At 44.4% G+C, this 17,491-nt stretch overlaps 1 protein-coding gene across 4 annotated transcripts in view; it reads left to right on the forward strand.

Annotated features, from left to right (window-relative positions):
- The window catches only part of rabgap1l (RAB GTPase activating protein 1-like), a 586,024-nt gene that overhangs the window by 168,342 nt on the left and 400,191 nt on the right, over positions 1-17,491 (forward strand). For all 4 annotated transcript variants that reach the window (XM_063063651.1, XM_063063652.1, XM_063063655.1 and 1 more), the window contains 2 exons: positions 12,512-12,605; positions 13,447-13,597. In XM_063063651.1, the coding sequence (XP_062919721.1) occupies positions 12,512-12,605; positions 13,447-13,597 (245 nt within the window). The remainder of the gene's footprint in view (positions 1-12,511; positions 12,606-13,446; positions 13,598-17,491) is intronic.

Below are 17,491 nucleotides of genomic sequence, written 5' to 3' on the forward strand. Positions count from 1 at the left end.
GTCAGCGTTGTCTTAGTGGGGAACACTGTTATAGTTTAAGTCCTAATCCAGGGCCAGCATGTGATCTGGGCTAACAGTCCTGTACAGTACCAAGGAAGTGTTGTTCTGAAACGAATGTGGTCACTTGGATGAGACATTAAACTGAGGCTTCAACTTCCCCTTGATAGATCACAGGTGTGTTTTCCTTGATGCCCCTAGCTGCACAAATAATTTCTGCTATAATTTGATGTATGAAAGTTGGGCTCTTAAAATTATTAAATTTAAAGTTCTTAACTGACAATCTTAATTACTTTAGACTAGTAAATGAATAATTATAAGCTGGACAATCTAAACTTTGCACTGCAATGTCTTGGTATCTAATTTACTAGGTGTCACTAACTTATCCCGTGCTCATTGTCTAAAATATGGACCTTTTGTGCTATGTACCAAACAGAGCATCCAAATTAATCATGCTCTTCTGTTGGCCAGTTTGAAACTGACACCTCAAGGTCAAACAACAGGAATTCTGCAGATGCTGGAGATTCAAGCAACACACATCAAAGTTGCTGGTGAACGCAGCAGGCCAGGCAGCATCTGTAGGAAGAGGTGCAGTCGACGTTTCAGGCCGAGACCCTTCGTTAGTCCTGACGAAGGGTCTCGGCCTGAAACGTCGACTGCACCTCTTCCTACAGATGCTGCCTGGCCTGCTGCATTCACCAGCAACTTTGATGTGTGTTACCTCAAGGTCAAGTTTATTTGTCATTCAACCGTACACATATACAGCTAAAGAAGACATTATTCTCTGTGGCCAAGGTGCAAAACACAATGCATACAGTCATAGACAGAGCATATTGTTACAATCCTGCACAGCGAGTCACAAAACAAAACTTAGAATAGTACAAGGCCCTGAGTGGTGTGGCCTGAAGATCGACGTAAATGCAAGGTAGATGTTTATGTAAGACAGGATAATGTTACTGGCACCATTATAATAAAACTAAGCAGTTGTATGAATATATGAAACAGCAGGAAAAAAAGATGAAAAGTGACCAGTGTAGGATGATAAACAACAGGAATTCTGCAGATGCTGGAAATTCAAGCAACATACGTCGAAGTTGCTGGTGAACGCAGCAGGCCAAGCAGCATCTATAGGAAGAGGCGCAGTCGACGTTTCAGGCCGAGACAGTGTAGGATGATGGTGTGTCTGTGACCTGGTGTTATAGTTGCAGTTTCCCCACTCTCAGCTAGGTTGAAAATATAAAAAGCAAAAGTTTCTTCATCAATCCTAGTTGCATCAGATTAGCATTCATTAACACTGGTTTTAACTCTCAAGAATGAATATATTGGTAGTTTTTAAATCATGTTGAGGATGTTTGTAATTGCATGTATTAGTACTGTCTGTTTAAATTAATTTGCACCTCAGAATACAGTGCCTGTAAAAAGTATTCACCCCCCCATGAAAGTTTACATGTTTTATTGTTTTACAACATTGAGTCACAGTAGATTTAATTTGGCTTTTTTTTGACACTGATCAACAGAAAAAGACTCCTTCATGTCAAAGTGAAAACAGACCTCTACAAAGTGATCTAAATTAATTACAGATATAAAACACAAAATAGTTGATTGCGCAAGTGTTCACCTCCTTAAATATGACACACCAAATCATCACTGGTGCAGTCAATTGGTTTTAGGAGTCAATTAATTAGTTAAATGGAGATCACCTGTGTGCATTCATGGTGTTTCAATAGATTGTAGTAAAGATAGACCTGTATCTGGAAGGTCTAATTGCTGGTGAGTCAGTATACTGGCAAAAACTATACCATGAAAATATAAGAACACCCCAAGCAACTCCACAAAAGGTTGTGGAAAAGCTCAAATCAGGAGATGGATGCAAGAACATTTCCAAGTCACTGAATATCCCTTGAAACATTATCAATCATCAAGAAATGGAAAGAATATGGCACAGCTGTAAATCTGCCTAGAGTAGGCCATCTTCAAAAGCTGAGTGACCGTGCAAGAAAGGGACCAGTGAGGGAGGCCACCAGGAGACCTATGGTAACACTGGAGGAGTTGCAAACTTTAGTAGCTGAAGCTCCTTCAATAATTCCAAAAGACTGAAGTAGGGTAAATACTGAAAGGCTTTTATTTGCAGTAAGACGTGACCTCCATGCTGAGTGTCTGCCCCGGTCTGAGGGGGAGGAGCAGGGCGAAAACACCTTTATTCAGGGGTCTGTGGGAGGAACCACAGGGGCAGTCAGCAGAGGGGCGTGTCCAGACAGTTAACCCAGTTACAACATATATATATGGTTTACCACATTCACCCCTCCTTTTTTTAAAAAGAGTCCCACGGGGTGAAGTGACTGACAATATTTACAAGAAGTATATTTACAGGTCAAGTCTATCAGGCGGTCGAGTCCGTCGCTGTGATCTACGTAGCGCCGGTGGTGATTGCACCGGCGACGGTGGTTGTGCTGGCTCCGGCCTGACTTGAGGTGTCAGCACGTTAGGCGTCGGTAATCCCTCGTGTGTGTGCCCGGTATGGGAGTGTCTGTGTAGGGCTTGGAGTGCGCGGTGACTGGTGGGTATACATGCCGGTGGATACGGGGTTAATAGACCACAGAGTGTTCAGGGTAGGGGCCCTGTGCTCCTGCGGGTGCCAGGTCGCGGATGGAGACTGTGTCCTCCCGCCCATCAGGTAAAACCACATAGGCATACTGGGGGTTCGCATGAAGTAAGTGAACCCTCTCGACCATCGGGGAGTATTTATTGCTTCTTGCATGTTTCCGGAGCAGCACTGGCCCCGAGGACGTCAGCCAAGTTGGTAGGGTGGTCCCAGTGGACGACTTTCTGGGAAAAGAAAAGAGTCGCTCATGAGGGGTGGCATTGGTGGACGTGAATAACAGGGAGCAGATGGAGTGGAGTGCCTCGGGAAGGACCTCCTGCCGGTGGGATACTGGCAGTCCATAAGACCATAAGACAAAGGAGCAGAAGTCGGCCATTCAGCCCATCGAGCCTGCTCCGCCATTTTATCATGAGCTGATCCATTCTCCCATTTAGTCCCACTCCCCCGCCTTCTCACCATAACCTTTGATGCCCTGGCTACTCAGATACCTATCAATCTCTGCCTTCAATACACCCAATGACTTGGCCTCTACTGCTGCCCGTGGCAACAAATTCCATAGATTCACCACCCTCTGACTAAAAAAATTTCTTCGCATTTCTGTTTTGAATGGGCGTCCTTCAATCCTTAAGTCATGCCCTCTCGTACTAGACTCCCCCATCATGGGAAACAACTTTGCCACATCCACTCTGTCCATGCCTTTCAACATTCGAAATGTTTCTATGAGGTCTCCCCTCATTCTTCTAAACTCCAAGGAATACAGTCCAAGAGTGGACAAACGTTCCTCATATGTTAACCCTCTCATTCCCGGAATCATTCTAGTGAATCTGCTCTGTACCCTCTCCAATGTCAGTACATCCTTTCTTAACTAAGGAGACCAAAACTGCCCACAGTACTCCAAGTGAGGTCTCACCAGCGCCTTATAGAGCCTCAACATCACATCCCTGCTCCTATACTCTATTCTTCTAGAAATGAATGCCAATATTGCATTCGCCTTCTTCACTACTGACTCAACCTGGAGGTTAACTTTAAGGGTATCCTGTACGAGGACTCCCAAGTCCCGTTGCATCTCTGAACTTTGAATTCTTTCGCCATTTAAATATAGTCTGCCTGTTTATTTTTTCTGCCAAAGTGCATAACCGTACACTTTCCAACATTGTACTTCATTTGCCACTTCTCTGCCCATTCTTCCAATCTATCCAAGTCTCTCTGCAGACTCTCTGTTTCCTCAGCACTACTCCCCTCCACCTTTCTTCGTATTGTCAGCAAACTTAGCCACAAAGCCATCTATTCCATAATCCAAATCATTGATGTACAATGTAAAAAGAAGCGGCCCCAACGCGGACCCCTGTGGAACACCACTGGTAACTGGCAGCCAACCAGAATAGGATCCCTTTATTCCCACTATCTGTTTCCTGCCAATCAGCCAACACTCTATCCACGTATGTAACTTTCCCGTAATTCCATGGGCTCTTATCTTGTTAAGTAGCCTCATGTGTGGCACCTTGTCAAAGGCCTTCTGAAAATCCAAATATACAACATCCACTGCATCTCCCTTGTCTAGCCGATTGGTAATTTCCTCAAAAAATTGTAATAGATTTGTCAGGCAGGATTTTCCTTTAAGGAGTCCATGCTGAGTTCTGCCTATGCCTCCAGGTACTCTGTAACCTCATCTTGACAATCGACTCCAACAACTTCCCAACCACCGATGTCAAGCTAACAGGTCTAATAATTTCCTTTTTGCTTCCTTGCCCCCTTCTTAAATAGCGGAGTGACATTTGCAATCTCCCAGTCCTCCGGAACCATGCCAGAATCTATCGACTTTTGAAAGATCATCGCTAATGCCGCCGCAATCTCCACAGCTACTTCCTTCAGAACACGCGGGTGCATTCCATCTGGTCCAGGAGATTTATCTACCTTTAGACTATTCAGCTTCCTGAGTACTTTCTCTGTCGTAATTGTGACTGCGCACACTTCTCTTCCCTGCCACCCTTGAGTGTCCGGTATACTGCTGATGTCTTCCTCAGCGAAGACTGATTCAAAATACTCGTTCAGTTCCTCTGCCATCTCCTTATCTCCCATTACAATTTCTCCAGCATCATTTTCTATCGGTCCTATATCTACTCTCACCTGTCTTTTACTCTTTATATACTTGAAAAAGCTTTTAGTATCTTCGTTGATATTATTTGCTAGCTTCCTTTCATAGTTAATCTTTTCCCTCTTAATGACCTTAATGACCTTCTTGGTTTTCCTTTTGTAAGGTTTTAAAAACTTCCCAATCCTCCCAGTCCCTTTGACCTGAGGGCTAAGAGTGTGGCTTTCCACACTGTGGCATTCTCCTTCTCCACCTGTCCATTCCCCCGGGGATTATAGCTTGTGGTCCTATTAGTTGCAATACCCCTAGCCAGCAGGTATTGGCGCAGCTCGTCACTCATAAACAAGGACCCTCTGTCACTGTGGATATAGCATGGGTATCCGAACAGAGTGAAGAGCTTGTGCAGGGCTTTTATAACTGACGTGGTAGTGGTGTCGGGGCAGGGGATGGCGAAGGGGAACCTCAAGTACGCGTCGATAACGTTAAAAAAGTACACATTGTGGTGGGTGGAGGGAAGGGGGCCCTTAAAGTCAACACTCAGTCGCTCAAAGGGGTGGGTGGCCTTGATGAGTTGTGCCTTTTCGGGTCGGTAGAAGTGCGGTTTGCACTCTGCGCAGACTTGGCAGTCCCTGGTCATCGTCCTGATCTCCTGAAGGTAGTAAGGCAGGTTCTGGGCTTTCACGAAGTGGAAAAGCCGGGTGACCCCCGGGCGGCAAAGATCTACATGTAGGGCGTATAGCAGGTCGATCTGCGCGCTGGCACACGTTCCCCGGGATAGGACATCGGAGGGCTTGTTGAGCTTCCCAGGCCTGTACATGATGTCATAGATGTAGGTGGAGAGTTCAATTCTCCATCTCAGAATTTTATCATTTTTGATTTTGCCCTGCTGTTGGTTATTAAACGTGAATGTGACTGAGCGCTGGTCAGTTAGCGGGGTGAACTTTTTGCTGGCGAGCTAGTGCCTCCAGTGCCTAATAGCTTCCACTATGGTCCTGGCCTCTTTTTCACCGCGGAGTGCCGAATTTCAGGGCCTTGAAGGGTACGGGAGAAGAACGCCACCGGTCTTCCTGCCTGGTTGAGGGTAGCAGCCAGTGCAAAGTCGAATGGCCTCATCCACCGCATGCATTGCTGCTTTGGCATTGTCCCTTTTTATGCGGCTGAAGGCCGCGTGGGCCTCGGCTGAGAGGGGGAATGTGGTGGACTTGACCGGGGGCGGGCCTTGTCTGCGTAATTAGAGACCCATTGGGTGTAATATGAAAAGAAGCCCAGGTACCTCTTGAGGGCTCTGAGGGTGTTGGGAAGAGGGAGTTCCAACAGGGGGCACCTATGGTTGGGGTCAGGGCCAATGACTCCGTTCTCCACAACACGCCCAAGGATAGCAAGTCGGGTGGTCCCAAACACACACTTGTCCTTGTTACAGGTGAGATTGAAAGCTTTGGCCACTTGGAGAAATTTTTGGAGGTTGTTGTCGTGATCCTGCCGGTCGTGACCGCAGATGGTGATGTTATCCAGATATGGGAACGTGGCCTTCAGTTGGCACTGGTCCACCATCCATTTTGAATCATCCGGTCCATTTCCCTCTGGATACACCATTCGTGACTCCGAAGGGGACGCACAGGAAGTGATAAAGCCTGCCATCTTTCTCGAAGGCGGTGTAAGGGCGGTCCTCTCAGTGGATGGGGAGCTGGTGGTAAGCGGATTTTAGATCTATGGTCGAGTACACCTTGCACTGTGCTATCTGATTGACCATATCCGCGATGCGGGGTAGAGGGTACACATCGAGCTGTGTGAACCTATTGATGGTCTGGCTATAGTCCACGACCATCCTATTTTTCTCCCCGTTCCGAACAACGACCACCTGGGCCCTCCATGCACTTGTACTTGCCTCAATGACCCCCTCCCTGAGCAGCCGCTACACCTCCAACTTAATGAAGTCCCTTGTGCTGTACCTCCTGCTTTTAGTTGCCACAGGTTTACAGTCGGGGGTCAGGTTGGCGAACAGTGGTGGGGGAAGGATCTTGAGGGTGGAGAGGCCGTAAGTGACGTCGGTAGTGCGGCAGTTGGCATGGTGTTGGGTGGGATGTGCAGGTCGGTGTATGTGTGTGTGGTCAGTAGCGGGGTATGTGACGTATTCCTACAAAACTGAGGATTTGCGACAGTGATTGGTGGGAGGGGCCCATCATACTGCATTGTCACGCTTTTCAGGTGGCTCTGGAAGTCGAGTCCCAATAGCACAGGGGCACACAGTTGAGCCATGACCAGTAACGTAAAGTCTCTATATTCTGTGCCCTGCACCACTAGCGTTGCTACACAACCCCCCCGGATGTCTGTTGTATGCGACCCAGAAACCATGGCAACCCTCTGACTTACCGACCGTATCGTGAGTCCGCAAAGCCGCACCGTCTCCGGGTGGATAAAACTCTCCGTGCTGCCTGTGTCAAACAGGCAGCTTGTACTGCGCCCCTCCACCAGGATGTCCGTCATTGACCTTGCGAGCTGGTGGGGAGCGCTTTGGTCGAGGGTCACGGAAGCCAGGGTTGAGTCTCTGTCTTGGTCCGTCACGGTGTGGTGCCCCGTGAGCACCCGTTGGTCGTAGGCGGTGGAAGCAGGCCAGTGTTTGAAAGCATTTCCAGCTTCAGGCGTTTGCGGATCGAGATCTAACTTGTTGGGTCTCAGAGCATGTTCCATGCTTTAAAATTTACTGCAAATAAGATTGAAGCTCCTTCAATAATTCCAAAAGACTGAAGTAGGGTAAATACTGAAAGGCTTTTATTCGCAATAAGACGTGACCTCCATGCTGAGTGTCTGCCCCCGGTCTGAGGGGGAGTAGCAGGGCGAAACACCTTTATTCAGGGGTCTGTGGGAGGAACCACAGGGGCAGTCAGCAGAGGGCCGTGTCCAGACATTTAACCCAGTTACAACATATATATATGGTTTACCAGAGTGGCTGAGATGGAAGAGGCTGTGCATACAGCAACTGTTGCCTGGTGCTTTACCAGTTGCAGCTTTGTGAGAGACTGGCAAAAAGAAGCCACTGTCTGGAAAAAACCTCACTTGAAATCTCGGCTAGAGTTTCCCAGAAGGCACGTGTGAGACTCTGAGATCAGCTGGAAGAAGGTTCTATGGTCTGATGAAACCAAAATTGAGCTTTTTGGCTATCAGACTAAATGCTATGTTTGGCTTAAGGCAAACACCGCATATCATAAAAAAAAACCCATCCCTACCATGAAGCATGGTGGTGATTGCATCATGCTGTGGGGATGCTTCACTGTAGCAGGCCCTAGAAGGCTTATGAAGGTAGAGGGTACAATGAATGCAGCAAAATACAGGGAAATCCTGGAGGAAAACATTATGCATTCTGCAAGAAAACTGCGACTTGGGAGAAGATTTGTTTACCAGAAAGACAATGACCCTGAGCATGAAGCCAAAGCTACACAGGAATGGTTTAAAAACAACAATGTTAATGTCCTGGGGGGGGGGGCCAAGTCAGAGTCAAGCCCTCAGTCCCATTGAGAATTTGTAGCTGGACTTAAAAAGGGCTGTACAGTCACGATCCCCACGCAATCTGACAGAGCTTGAGCAGTACAGTATTGTCAAGAAGAATGGGGAAAGATGGTAGTGTCCAGATGTGCAAAGCTGATAGAGACCTATCCACATAGACTCAAGGCTGTAATTGCTGCTAAAGGTGCATCTACTAAATACTGACTTGAAGGGGTGAGTAATTATGCAATCAGTTATTTTGTGTTAATAATTGTAATAAATTTAGACTAATTTGACAGGTTATTTTCTTTTGATCAGTGTCAAAAAAGCCAAATTAAATCTACTGTGATTCAATGTTATAAAACAATAAAACATGAACACTTCCAAGGAGGGTGAATACTTTTTATAGGCACCGTACCTGACTTTCCCCGTGGAACCTTTCCGTCTCAGAGCTAATGATTGTGTTTTAAAAATATTTTTCTGTGCCCTTGTCTGTTGTTCTGCTGTCTTTACAAATTGACGGTTCAAAATCCAACAGATGGTAAAAATGTTTATGTTGCAGTGCTGCTAAGAGTTGCTTTAATTGAATGAATTTGGATTGATGGAGGTGTGTATGATATAATGGTTTCAACTGTTACTGTAGGTGTAAAACTTGCCTGCATTCACCATGCTTACATGATCAAGCCTATCATCGAATTCAGCAAGGTGCCACAAGTGGGAAGTATTTAGCTATCACTAATTTATCAGGTGATTAAATGCTATCCACTTATTCCCACTCATTGCCCTTTCACAAACCCCTGAAAATATCCCACTTCATTTAGCATTGTTGAAGGTTGGTAAGTGGCTGGATGCAGCAATCCTTTCTCAGTTGCTGAGGGAACCAAAAATGAAAATAACAGAGACGTAATCAGTCTTTCAATCTGCATTGGGTATAGAATTAGTGTGGATGAAAGTATAGTCTGTCGCATGACATGGTAATTCAAACAGGTAATGAGATAAGATCACACAATATAACATTGATGGAATAGTCATTGGAAACCATTATCATGGACAGAATAACCTGTAGTTTAAAAAGTATAGATTAATCAAGGCAAATCAATACAGATTTCTTAAATATTTCTGACTAACTTCACAATTATTTGATGGGCTAACAGAGAGGGTAGATTGGACCATGTAGTAAATATCCACATGGACTAGAACTATTTGACTAAGTGCTGTAAAGAAAATAAAAGCCCAAGGAATTACCAGTAAGAGGCAGTTTAGATGTATAGGCCAGTTAGCCTGGCTTCAGTGGCTGGGAAGATGTTGGACTCTATTATTAAAGATGAAGTTTCATGACTCATGATAAAATAGGTCAAAGTCAGCAAGATTTCCTTAAAGACAATCTTGCCTAACAGATCTGTTGGAATTCTTTGAGTAAATAACAGGCATTATAGATAAAGGAGAGTCTGTGGATGTTCAAGCAACACACATAAAAGTTGTGGATGTTGGTTACTTGGATTTTCAGAAGGTGACAAGGTGCTGCATGTGAAGCTGCTTAACAAAGTAAGAGCCCATGGTATTACAGGAAAGATACTAGCATGAATAGAAGATTGGCTGACTGGCAGAGGGAATGAGTGAGAATAAAGGGGGCTTATTCTGTTTGGCTGTTGGTGACTAGGAGTTAGAGTTGGGACCGCTTCTTTTCATATGATAGGTCAATGATTTGGATGACAGAATTGATGTCTTTGTGTCAAGTTCATGGACGATACAAAGATAGGCGGAAGGGCACGTAGTGTTGCAGAAGCGGGGAGTCTGTAGAAGAATTTAGATTGAGAGAATATGCGAAGAAGTGACAGTTGGAATATATATATAGGGAAGTGTATGGTCATGAACTTTGGTAGAAAGAATAAAGGTGTAAACTATTTTCTAAACAGGGAGAAAATTCAAAAATCAGAGGAGCAAAGGGACTTGGAAGTCCTTCTGCAGGATTCCCCAAAGGTTAACTTGTTGGTTGAGTTGGTGGTAAGACAGGCAGATGTTAGCCTTCATTTTGAGAAGACTAGAATGTAAGAGCAAGATGGTAACCCTGAGGCTTTATAAAGCATCAGTCAGACCTTGGAGTATGATGAGCAATAGTTGTTAGTTTTTTCAGTCTTGGTCTGTCCTGTGTTTTGTGATATCACACCGGAGGAAATATTGTATAATTTCTTAATGCATGCATTACTAAATGACAATAAAAGAGGACTGCGTGTCTTCATAATCATAATCATTTTGAGCGCCTTATCTAAGAAAAGATGTGCTGGCATTAGAGAGGGTCCAGAGGAGGTTCACGAAAATGATTCTGGGAACAAAAGTGTTAACATATTAGGAGTGTTTGACGGCCCTGGGCCTGTACTCGTTGGAGTTTAGTAGAATGAGGATAGATCTTATTGAAGCCCATCAAAAAATTGAAAGGCCTAGATAGAGTGGATGTGGAGAAGATGTTTCCTATAGTGTGTGAGTCTATGACCAGAGAGTACAGCCTCAGAATAGAGGTACATCCATTTAGAGCAGGGATGAGGAGGAATTAATTTCTTTAGCCTGAGGTTCGTGAATCTGGAATTTATTGCCACAGGCAGCTGTGGAGGCCATCATAGAGTATATTTAAAGTGGAGGTTGATAGGTTCTTGATCAGTAAGGATATCAAAGGTTATAGGGAGAAGACAGGAGGATGGGGTTGTGAGGGTAATAAATCAGCCATGATGAAATGACAGATGACTTGAGGTGTTGAAAGGCCTAATTCTGCTCTTATGGACATGAAGCGAAGAATTAATTGTTTTGTCGCTAGCCCATTGAGTTCATGCCAACTCCTTGGTGAGGAACCCCAGCAGTCTTATTTCCCTAAGAGCCCTGCATCTTATCCTCCTTCACAGGTGTATCAATTCCCCTTTAGTTTCTTTGCCAGTAACCTCCATTAGGAAGCAGTTAACCTATCTGCATGTCTCTGAGATATGTGAGGAAGCTGGACCAAGTTATTGTTCCCTTCAAATCTCATCTCCCATTCAATTTGGCCAAAACTCATCCTCCAAATTATAATATCTTATTCCAGCTTTCTCCCTGTATTCCAGGCATTATGTCGTGAACACTGAAACAGAGAAACTTCGCCGAGCCTTTATAATGCTCTGTTTCTGTGTCCAAATCATGTCTGGATTATTGTCATGTATACAAGTACTGTGAGGTAACAGATACAATGCAAAACTTGTAGGAACATTGGTACAGACAACACACAAAAATATAAATTATCCAATACAGTAAAAATCTGTGGGGGGAAAAACACAATTGAAGATTGATCCATAGTAGTCCAAGAGGTGATGTGTACCTGATGTTTGCAGGAAAGTAACAACTTCTGACAGCCCAAAACCTGCCACAAATATTGACATTACCAGGCATTCATATAAAGATAGACACATTTCCAGGATTGTTGTAAATATAGGTCCAATCCTGTTAACTGCTTGTCGATATTAACACATGCAGAGTCAAACCTTCCTTGATGTAATATTTGTTTTACCTGCTGGTGTGTGTTGATCATCAACTTGCCCCTGATTCAATCTCTCCAGTATATGTAACTCCTCTCTGTTTATTTGCTCAATATGAGTAGTTTGCCTAAGGCAGCAGAGTGGTTTAGGAAGATTGGGAGCATGAGACAGAGGTTGTAGATTAGCTTCATGCAGCTTGAGGCTGTGTCAACTTGATCAGTGACAGTAGGTCAAGGGAATATCAAAGCTAGAAGAGGTCATGGGTGATGGAACTTGCAAGTAAGTCAACTATGGTGGTGAACAGTGCTTACCAATGGCTTATTGAAACATTTAAAACCCACCCACATGGACTCCAGGGAGCTGCTTTCCCCACTGCCTTGCCTGAGGTAACAACATCAGTTGTCTTGTTCCTGCTACATCCTAATGAATTAATGTCCCAATATTTTCAATTTTAAAAAAACTTTGAGAAAAGACTGTTGTACAATATAGAAACACAGCGTGTCAGGCTGCAGCTATGGGGAGAAGAACAGTTAATTTTTCAGGCGGATGGAACTAAACACTCCACTGATTTTTGGGCAGGTTAGAAAGATCTGTGGAGGTGGCAGTCAAAGATTTCCATTTAAAATCACTTCTAATATGACCTCAACTTTAGAAGCTTTATTGAAGGTTTGCCCTTGGGCAATAACTGTCAAATGGTGAAATCAACAATATAATAACGACACCAAAATCTCTTCAACTTTTTGCCCTCCCATATCCCAGCACCTTGAGACCCCAGGTTAGAAGTAGACAAACTGCACAGCTGACCCACAGCTGAAATAGTCTCTCCTTCTCTGCCTCTCACAGACAGTGATAATGAATTGTCGAGTGGCACTGGGGATGTTTCCAAAGAGTGTCCTGAGAAAATCCTGGAATCATGGGGGGAATTGCTGCAGAGATGGTGAGTAGCACAGCCAACCATGTAGAAGTGTGTCTGCTTTCTGCCACAACATTGTTTGATATTTCTTCTTTGGTTATTGGCAGCGCAGTTAACTGTGGTGGACTAGCACCCAACTCCCTCCCATCTTCTGTCCTTCTTCCATTATCTTTCCTTCCCTACCTGTTGCACCCCCTGCATCCTTACTCACCCCTGCTGTCTTGCATGTGCCTCCCCACTTTTTACTGTTGCTGTGGTCGTTACCACCAATGTTTCCCTTTGTTCCCACTCAAGACAGGTTTCTGTAGGTGCTTCAGCAGGAGCCGCCAGACCCAAGAATAGACGTCCTCACTTTGCACCATTGCCCGGCAGGTCAGCATGATACTGAGCAAGTGCTGCAATGTCAGAAGCACTGGGTGTTGGAGGAAACAATGTATTGAGATCTTACCTTGCCATTTGAAGAATAAGACAGGAAGTTTTCCTACTGTCTTGGCTGTTCTTTGTCTCTCAATCCTGAATAGAGTCATCAGGGTCATTGAAGAAATGGCATCTCTGACAGGGCAGCACTTCCTCAGTGTTGTGCTCCTCTTTTAGTCTGGATTAAATAAATTCTGCGGCCAAGAATGCTAAGCAAAAAATAAGCCATGCTGCCATACTGACAAAGTCATGATGTTGTGCTGGGGCCACAAAAGTATCCAGCACTGAATTTGAAAAATGCTATTGTAGGAGTGGAGTTATTACTTAAATATATGTATTTTTATTGACACATGCAGTACATGCTGAAGCTTTACTATGACTGAGCAGTAACCTTGGGTTGTGACTTGTCCTCAGTATGTATACCTATTGACAGTGTCTCTTCCTTCAGGCACAGCAATCTGACTACCAGACCCAAAGGGCTGCCTGTCCTTGTTAAACGTGGCATTCCAGAAGCACTCAGAGCAGAAGTTTGGCAGTTGTTGTCAGATTGCCACGATAATCAAGCAATGCTGGAAAATTACAGAATCCTGATCACTAAGGTAAGATACAGCTTAGCAGTGGAAGTAGAAGTAGATGCCTGATTGATCAAATATCCAGAGTCCTCTGCATCATTGTATTGTATTCACACTCCTAGACCAGGAGTTGCATTTAAATTTGAACTCTGTGTTCATACCTTGTAATGCCACAGGACTGTATTCACACTTGCAGACCCATGGATCAATGTGAACATAAAAGTGCATGGTCCTGTGTTCATGCATAGCCTCACTGCACCATGCTCACGGTTTGCTTTCATACAGAATGGTATTCACACCATTGTAAGCTTCTTTATTCGAAATTTTTACATGTGTAGTTCTGAATACATACATGTAAGTGTGTGATTCAGTGGTTGGATATAGCCATGTGGGACTTATACTCACCTGTAAACTCGCTGATAGCATCTTCACAGGCCTTTGAATATTTTCTGTGAAGAAAGTCAAGAAGAAAAGAAAAGCTTACAAAAGGTTCAGAGAGCTAGGTAATGTTAGAGGTCTAAAAGATTGTAAGGCTGATAGGAAGGAGCTTAAGAAGGAAATCAGGAGGGCCATAAGGGGCCATGAGAAGGCCTTGGTGGGCAGGATTAAGGAAAACCCCAAGGCATTCTACAAATATGTGAAGAGCAAGAGGATAAGACGTGAAAGAATAGGACCTATCAAGTGTGACAGTGGGAAAGTGTGTATGGAACCAGAGGAAATAGCAGAGGTACTTAATGAATACAATACTTCAGTATTCACTATGGAAAAGTATCTTGGTGATTGTAGTGATGACTTGCAGCAGACTGAAAAGCTTGAGCATGCAGGTATTAAGAAAGAGGATGTGCTGGAGCTTTTGGAAAGCATCAAGTTGGATAAGCTGCCGAGACCAGATGAGATGTACCCCAGGCTACTGTGGGAGGCAAGCGAGGAGATTGCTGAGCCTCTGGCGATGATGTTTGCATCATCAATGGGGACGGGAGACGTTCCGGAGGAATGGAGGGTTGCGGATGTTGTTCCTTTATTCAAGAAAAGGAGTAGAAATAGCCCAGGAAATTATAGACCAGTGAGTCCTAGCTCAGTGGTTGGTAAGTTGATGGAGAAGATCCTGAGAGGCAGGATTTATGAATATTTGAAGAGGTATAATATGATTAGGAGTAGTCAGCATGGCTTTGTCAAGGGCAGGTCATGCCTTACGAGCCTGATTGAATTTTTTGAGGATGTGACTAAACACATTGATGAAGAAAGAGCAGTAGATATAGTGTATATAGATTTCAGCAAGGCATTTGATAAGGTACCCCATGCAGGGCTTATTGAGAAAGTAAGGAGGCATGGGATCCAAGGGGACATTGCTTTGTGGATCCAGAACTGGCTTGCCTACAGAAGGCAAAGAGTGGTTGTAGACGGGTCATATTCTGCATGGAGGTCGATCACCAGTGGAGTGCCTCGGATCTGATCTGGGACCCTTATTCTTCGTGATTTTTATTTGACCTGGATGAGGATGGGTTAGTAAGTTTGCTGATGACACAAAGGTTGCAGGTGTTGTGGACAGTGTGGAGGGCTGTCAGAGGTTACAGCGGGACATCAGTAGGATGCATAACTAGGCTGAGAGTGGCAGATAGAGTTCAACCCAGATAAGTGTGAAGTGATTCATTTTGGTAGGTCAAATATGATGGCAGAATATAGTATTAATAGTAAGACTCTTGGCAGTGTGGAGGATCAGAGGGATCTTGGACTCCGAGTCCATAGGACACTCAAAGCTGCTGCGCAGGTTAACTCTGCGGTTAAGAAGGCATATGGTTTCTTGGCCTTCATCAATCGTGGAATTGAATTTAGGAGCCAAGAGGTAATGTTGCAGCTATGTAGGACCCTGGTCAGACCCCACTTGGAGTACTGTGCTCAGTTCTGGTCGCCTCACTACAGGAAGGATGTGGAAGCCATAGAAAGGGTGCAGAGGAGATTTTCAAGGATGTTGCCTGGTTTGGGGAGTATGCCTTATGAGAATAGCTTGAGTGAACTCGGCCTTTTCGCCTTGGAGCGATGGAGGATGAGAGGTGACCTGATAGAGGTATATCTATTATGTAGAGTGCAAGTTTTTTATGCAGAGTGGTGAGTGCATGGAATGGGCTGCCGGCAACGGTGGTGGAGGTGGATACAATAGGGCCTTTTAAGAGACTTTTAGATAGGTACATGGGGCTTAGTAAAATAGAGGGCTAAAGGTAAGCCTAGTAATTTCTATGGTAGGGACATGTTCGGCACAACTCTGTGGGCTGTAGGTTTTCTATGTTTCTAAGATTCCTCAGGTTTATCAGGAGGATGTGGTTGCAGGAACAGTTTTCTTACATGTTTTAGGTTTGACTGGCTCTATTATTTCAGTTCTGGAGAATTTCTGTTCGGCAAACCGTTCAGTGTTCAACTTACTGTAACACTTATACATGCAGTGGATTTAAATATAGACAAAGAGTTCACTTTCTCTTAGGTGCATTTAAAACTTGCACGCTTTTGTATCATTCAACATTTATGTTATGTTAATTTATCACATCCTTTCTTTTGTGTCCTCTGTATTAATTGTCTTTGTAGTGCATCAGCTTCCATGCCATGCAGTTCACAGTGAGAGTCTCTGCATTAACTGGCTTTTTCATTACATGAAGGACCAAAACCTTGATTTCATATTGGGGAATAATTGCTTACCATTGTTTTCATCTTGTCAAAATGCCCCAGTGGCTGGGCACTGAACCTGGGAGTTGTGCTCAACTTGGAGCCTTCACTGAATTTAGATTGTTAGTGATGGACGTAGCTTTTCTTGCCTTTATTCCTCCTACACCTGCATTTTGCGGGTGTTGGAAGAGTTGTCTGTAATTGGCTCCAAATGCATAATGTGTTCATGTGATGTGCACTGTGAAGCTATAAAGCTGGTGTGTTTTCTGGAACTTTCCCTCAAAAGACATTGAAAGCAGAGTCCTTGAATGTAGATTTATATAGTTTCTTGATGAGCAGAAGCGTTCTAGGATGAGTATAACCAGAGCTAAGGGACTGCAGATGCTGACATCTGGAACAAAAAGCAAACTGCTGGAAGAGCTGTGGGTTGAGTAGCATCTGTGGGAGAAAAGAGCTGATGAGGTTTCAGGAAAGAGGGGGGAAGATATCCCAGTCACTTAATGATACCTGTCTCACCCATTTTACTCTCTTTATTTTCCTTTTCTACTCCCACGTCAACAATTCCTCCTTAGATGCTAACGACCTTTTGTATTTGTCCAGCAGTTGGTTTTTGCACCAGTACTAATGAGGGAATGTTGTACGTTCAATTTCAACGTTCACAGGGTGCACAGGGGAAGAAAAGCTTGGGCAACAGTGAATGTCTGCTCAGTGTTGTGGTAATGTACTCATCATTTCCGGTGTAAAAGAGTCAAAGAATACGCTTTCCTCGAGTCCCTTACACAACCTCAGTGCTTCATTGGTTGTTATGTGAGCACTACCATGTACTAGGACCTTATCTACAGCAAGTTTCTGGAAACAGCAGCTTTACAGGATAACCTTCTTTGGTGGTGTTACTGGCGGAATGCATTTGGCCGGGATACCAGGTGAAAACACTGCTCTTCCTTGGAATGTTTTCTATTCACCTGTCAGGGCAGAGGGATTGTTTAACACCCTAACTTAAAAATAAACACCTTTGTCACCTGAGTGTCAGCTTAGCTTTTTGTCCTCCCCTCCCAGGTGGGACATGAACCCATCGATATCCTTCTGACTCGAAAGTTAAAATGCTTTTTATGAGCTTTGGCAGGGAAAAGTGGAGAAGGAAAGGGTGACAAACAAGAGAAAATCTACAAATGCTGGAGGAACTCGGCAGGCCAGGCAGCATGTATGGAAAAAAGTACGGTCGTTGTTTTAGGCAGAAACCCTTCAGCAGAAAAGGGTGAGGTGCTC

Source organism: Mobula hypostoma, chromosome 12 (genome assembly GCF_963921235.1).
Source record: "Mobula hypostoma chromosome 12, sMobHyp1.1, whole genome shotgun sequence".
Taxonomy (NCBI): Eukaryota; Metazoa; Chordata; class Chondrichthyes; order Myliobatiformes; family Myliobatidae; genus Mobula; species Mobula hypostoma.